The sequence below is a fragment of the Lolium rigidum genome, unplaced genomic scaffold, assembly GCF_022539505.1.
Source record: "Lolium rigidum isolate FL_2022 unplaced genomic scaffold, APGP_CSIRO_Lrig_0.1 contig_47779_1, whole genome shotgun sequence".
NCBI classification, from domain to species: domain Eukaryota; kingdom Viridiplantae; phylum Streptophyta; class Magnoliopsida; order Poales; family Poaceae; genus Lolium; species Lolium rigidum.
Genome location: NW_025900703.1, coordinates 1 through 6,150, shown reverse-complemented (window position 1 = coordinate 6,150; position 6,150 = coordinate 1). Strand labels below are relative to the sequence as shown.

The 6,150-nt window shown below is 48.1% G+C and overlaps 1 protein-coding gene across 1 annotated transcript; it reads left to right on the top strand.

Annotated features, from left to right (window-relative positions):
• On the top strand, positions 1 to 2,090 carry LOC124681597 (L-type lectin-domain containing receptor kinase SIT2-like). Its single transcript, XM_047216478.1, has one exon. It carries the CDS (start codon positions 81 to 83, stop codon positions 2,088 to 2,090), a length of 2,010 nt encoding a protein of 669 aa, XP_047072434.1. The 5' UTR covers positions 1 to 80.
• The last annotated feature ends 4,060 nt before the right edge of the window (positions 2,091 to 6,150 follow it).

The following is a 6,150-nucleotide window of genomic DNA, read 5'->3' as shown; positions in this document are numbered from 1 at the left end:
GAAACCACTCCCTCATGGTCTAGAGAAAAAACTCCATTTCTGCATCTTGCTCTGCTTTTACAGTTGCACATGTGCCAAACATGGAGCATCTATCCTTCCTTTTGCACTTCCTCCTCTCTCTGGCTTTAAATCATGCATCCTTCGCCACTGCCAACAATGATCAATTTGTCTACTCTGGCTTCTCTAGCAATGACCTCACCCTCGATGGTGCAGCCACGGTTACACCAGATGGTGTTCTTCAACTGACCAATGGCACGGTTCACCTCAAGGGCCACGCCTTCTACCCAACTCCATGGCAATTCCGCAAGTCACCGAATGAGGTAGTTCATTCCTTCTCAATCACCTTTGTGTTCGGCATGGTCCCTGTCTACTCCGATCAATGTACCGATGGCATGACTTTCCTGATCTCTCCGAGCAAGGATTTCTCAGGTGCACAAACCTCACAATACTTGGGCCTCCTCAATAAAACAGCCGATGGAAAATTAAGCAACCACATATTTGCAGTTGAGCTTGATAGTAGTCAAAATACAGAGTTCAAGGACATCAATGACAACCACGTCGGCATCAACATCAATAGTCTCACCTCAGTTAAAGCCCAGCCAGCTGGCTTCTATGATGACAAGAATGGTGTCTTTAATAACTTATTCCTCGTCAGCCGCAAGGAAATGCAAGTATGGGTGGACTATGATGCAGAGAACACACGGATCAGTGTGACCATGGCCCCCCTCAAGGTAGCTAAACCGTTGAGGCCACTAGTCTCAGATATCTACAACCTCTCAACGGTGCTACAAGATCCATCCTACATCGGCTTCTCTGCTTCAACTGGTCCAATCGACTCACTCTATTGTGTGCTTGGCTGGAGCTTGGGTATAAATCGCCCTGCTCCAGCCATTGACATCAGCAAGTTGCCAAGGTTACCTCGCATTGGCACAAAACGTCAGTCGAAAGTGCTGGAGATCGTCTTACCAATAGCCAGCGGGACATTCATCTTTCTTGTAGGGACAGCTATAATTCTACTGGTGCGGAGGCGAATGAAGTTTGCAGAGCTTCATGAAGATTGGGAGGATGATTATGGGCCACACCGCTTCTCATACAAGGATTTGTATGATGCTACAGAAGGATTTCATTATAAGAATGTGCTTGGCCATGGGGGATTTGGGAAGGTGTACAAAGGCGTGCTTCCAGTCTCCAAATTGGAGGTTGCCGTGAAGAGGGTGTCACATGAGTCCAAGCAAGGAATAAAAGAGTTTATTGCTGAGATTGTTAGTATCGGTCGTCTCCGCCATCGAAACATCGTCCAGTTACTTGGTTATTGTAGGAGAAGAGGTGAACTCCTATTAGTATATGACTATATGTCAAATGGCAGTCTTGACAAGTATTTATATAGTGATGAGGGTAAAGATACTCTAGAATGGTTTCAGAGGTTTGAAATCATCAAGGGTGTTGCATCTGGCTTATTCTATCTCCATGAGAGATGGGAGAAAGTTGTAATCCACCGAGACATCAAAGCAAGCAATGTGCTCCTTGACAATGAAATGAATGGTCGGCTAGGTGACTTTGGCCTTGCAAGGTTGTATGACCATGGCACGGACCCACAAACAACACGGGTTGTTGGCACAATGGGATATTTTGCTCCAGAACTGGCGCGCACTGGTAAGGCGACACCTCTAACTGATGTGTATGCATTTGGCATTTTCATTGTTGAAGTAACGTGTGGACGAAGGCCTATCGACAATCTGGTGGAGGATAGTTCAGAGATACTAATCGACTGGGTTGTCGAGCATTGGCACAGAGGATCACTCATAGACACACTGGACAGGAGGATACAAGGCAATTATGACGCTGATGAGGTATGTCTGGTGTTAAAGCTAGGGTTGCTGTGCGCACATCCATTTAGCAATGCAAGGCCCAGTATGCGGCAAGTTATGCAATACCTGGACGGTGAGAGACCACTCCCAGAGTTGATGCCAACAAACTTAAGCTATAGCATGTTGGCCGCAATGCATAACGAAGGTTTCAGTCAGTACACATCATTGGCTTTCACAGGTGGAAGCAATGCAATGACGTCCAGCTTCTCAAGTGGAAGATGATGCAGAGATATATGGGATTCCCAGGCAAGACGCACCTTTCGTGGCTAGTACAGTAGTAGTACTCTAGTAGACTTGATTAAATTATGGAATCCCATTGTACCCTTGGTTAATTATATTGCTCTTTAAAGAGTCTCAAGAGAAAAAGAACAATCTAGTATCACAAATGGGATCTGTCAAGTCTCTGTTTCTTATCAGTTCTTAGGATTAACAGATACTTTATATGCAAGGCTTCTGCTGTAAGATCTTGTGAACAGTTGTCGAGCTTCTACATGCTTTAGCGCACTAACGATTGAAGTTGTTTTAGAGATTAGCTGAAAAGTACTTCTGAATGGAAAATAATTAGACACAAAATGGCAGCCATTCTCAAGTAAGACGCTCATCTTCAACACTACTAGGTTCCAGTGTTCTAAAACTTGTACAGACATATCACTTGGGACTAATTGCCGTTTTATTGGAGCAAGGCCATGCTAGAAGAAAATAGAGTGATTAAATCAATAAAGAAGTTATTAGAAGAACAAATCAGTATAGAAGGAGGTTCATATTACCCTCCTTAGATGAAAATAGTAGCAGCGCATCCGCACATCCATCAGTCTGTATGAATCACCAAACCTCCTGCATTGCATAAAAGTGTTCATATTCAATACTCAATGTCAATGATGTTCTGAACAGTCCCATGCGAGCTGGACGGTGGACTGGCGAAGTGGCGAACGACCTGAGAGACATCGAGGAGGAGTGACTCGCAAGTTGATTGACCATATGTTTGTGCTGAAGGAAATCGCTTCTGAACTCTCACCTCTGTTCTCTGAATACTCACCATTTCCTGCTCGTCGCCTCACCCCAGATCCACAACTAATGCTCGCCTCCCCGTCGATCCCCTCTGTGATCGCCACCACCGCCGACTGGACAAGTGGATGATCACATTGTGAACCAAAGGTCCCAGAAGGCCCAAACTAGTTTGCTCGATGGATCCGGACTCCGGAGAGACACCACCATTAATAGGCGGCGCAGCGGAAGTGGATTCCAGATGATTTACACAGGAGAGCCGGCGCCATCAAACTGTCCTACCCGTCACGGGGAGCGCCACGAACCGAGAGACCAGCCGGCGGCAATGGCGGCGGGCCGTGCGCGAGAACCGCAGGAGACAGCAGAGTGCGCTCGATGAGAGGGGTGAACTGAGCAGCGCCATTAGGACTGCAAGAGGGGAGAAGGAGTGAAGTGACCTCGGCGAGGACCGGCGTCGACAAGCGGCACGGAGGACCCAATAATGCCAGGTGGCACGCCGCAGACCTGAGGCCGGAGAGGCATATTCGGATGGATCAGCGGGGATAAAACGGGAAAAAAGAGGGGGCGTATGCTGTGTACTAGGTCCATCAGGTGTACTAATGTACTAGCCAATGTGTACCATTAGATATGAAATAGACTCTCTGGATTTAAGTGGGCCGCTGGGCGTTCACTTGCTTGCAGATTTACCACACAGCCCCTCCGACAGCACACATTCAACAAAAACGTCTCTCCCACCTGGACTTGTATTCTTGCATCGACATAGCAAATCCCTTTTTCAGAGAGTAGCCTACTCCTAACTTATTAGATTGTGATTGTGGTTGGACCAGCTGCTATGTAATTTGCGAAAAAGGTAAAGCTGCAAAAATCGGGAGCTAGAGACTAGAGTTTAATTTGTCAAATGGATGGGGAAAAAATCCAACTGGACGGAGAGGCTCCGTACACATCATTTGGATTTACTAATGGAGGTCAGCAGGTTGGGGCTAAAGTTCTTTTGAGGATGAAAAGGTAAAACAAAGGGCAAAGGAACACGGATGGATTTTTTTTAACATAGCATGGCTGTGTTTTGAGAAAATGGCACGTCCTGTGTGGAAGACTGAGCTTCCTAAGGACGTTTCACAAAATATTTGAACTTACTGGGATACAGTCCGCCGCTTCAATCTGGACACTCTGTATATAATCTGATGGCTCCTATACCTCCTAGTACACTAGTACACATGATAGAGCTAGTGCACAGCATATGTCCCCGAAAAAAGATTGGGAGTCCAGAACCGGCCTTCTTCGCTAGGGCATCTCCAGGGAGCGACGCAAAACGGTCGCTCAAGATTGGGAGTCCAGAACCGGCCTTCTTCGTTAGGGCATCTCCAGGGGCGCGACGCAAACGGTCGCTGAGCGAACGTTTTTGTCGGCCGTGACCGGAAATGCGTCTGGGGCCTGCTCTAGCGGGGCAGCGCAAAGTGACCGGGCAGTCCGCGGAGACGCCAACCTGGCCGAAATATGCGCCAGGTTTGCGTATCCGCGGACGCTCGGCGGTCGCGCGGAGTGTCCTCCATTTCTTACCCGGTCCCGCATGTCAGGGACAGCGAAATCGACCGTTTCGATTTGCTTCTTGTTCCACTTCTTTCCTGCCCTAGTGCGACGCCACCACCCCAACCCCACCCGCCGCCGTCCGGCTGCAGCGCCGCCGTAGTCGCCGTCGGCTCCGTTCTTGCCGCGCGGGAGAGCAGGAGCGTACTCGGGCTTGGCTCCGCCGCGTACCTGCCGGCTGTTTTGGGGCGAAACGCTCCCGATTGCGCTGCCCTACCTCGCAGCCCACGACCTGTTCGGTCAATTGCGTCGGTAGGTTTCTTACTCGTGTTTTCGGAGCTATCATGCGCGGCCATTGATCCGCAGTTTGTACCCACGCAGATGGACACGTGGCAGATGTTGGACAAGTTCCGCGCGGAGGTCGTCGACTCCTCTTCCGACGAGGAGTCCGATCAGTCGACGCAGACTTTGGCAACTACTGCGGCCTCCATGATCCACGAGTTCACCTCTAACCCGGGGCCGCAACATCGGGGCTCTGTGAAGGGGCGCTCCAAAAACCTGCCGCGCAACAGAGTGGAAGGGCAGGCCCGCCTCCACAAGGACTACTTCCACCTCACCAATCCGATCTTCCCGAAAAAAATGTTCCAGCGCCGATACAAGATGTCAAGGGACATGTTCTTGGTCATTCTACGGGGCGTCAGAAACTACGACCCCTACTTCCAATGCAGGCGCGATGTAACAGGTGCGTTAGGCTTCACCTCCTACCAAAAATGCTCCGCTGCTATTCGCATGCTCTCATATGGAATGGCTGCGGATATATTCGATGAGTATCTTTGAATGGGTGCGTACAGCGGGCATGAGGAGGGAAAAACTGTCATTCTTGAAGCTGTCATATCTCAAGATTTATGGATTTGGCATTCATTCTTTGGCATGGCCGGTTCCAACAATGACATCAATGTGTTGCACCGATCACCGGTTTTCAACCGGCTCATGCAGGGCAAAGCTCCCCGGGTGAGCTACGAGATCAATGGAAATTCATATGACAAGCCATATTATCTTGCTGATGGAATCTACCCTGACTGGGCCACATTGGTGAAGACTGTCCGTAATCCAAACTCCGAGAAGACGAGGAGGTTTGCCAAGATGCAAGAGGCTTGCAGGAAAGATGTGGAGCTCGGATTTGGTGTGCTCCAAGCTCGGTGGGCAATTTTCCGTCACCCGGCAAGAACATGGTCGCTGTGTTGGAGATATGCCCAAGAGGCAATAATAAAAGTGGTTATTATATATCTTTATGTTTATGATAAATGTTTATATACCATGCTATAATTGTATTAACCGAAACATTGATACATGTGTGATATGTAAACAACAAAGAGTCCCTAGTATGCCTCTTAACTAGCTTGTTGATTAATGGATGATTAGTTTCATAATCATGAACATTGGATGTTATTAATAACAAGGTTATATCATTATATGAATGATGTAATGGACACACCCAATTAAGCGTAGCATAAGATCTCGTCATTAAGTTATTTGCTATAAGCTTTCAATACATAGTTACCTAGTCCTTATGACCATGAGATCATGTAAATCACTTATACCGGAAAGGTACTTTGATTACACCAAACACCACCGCGTAAATGGGTGGTTATAAAGGTGGGATTAAGTATCCGGAAAGTATGAGTTGAGGCATATGGATCAACAGTGGGATTTGTCCATCCCGATGACGCGATAGATATACTCGGGCCCTCTC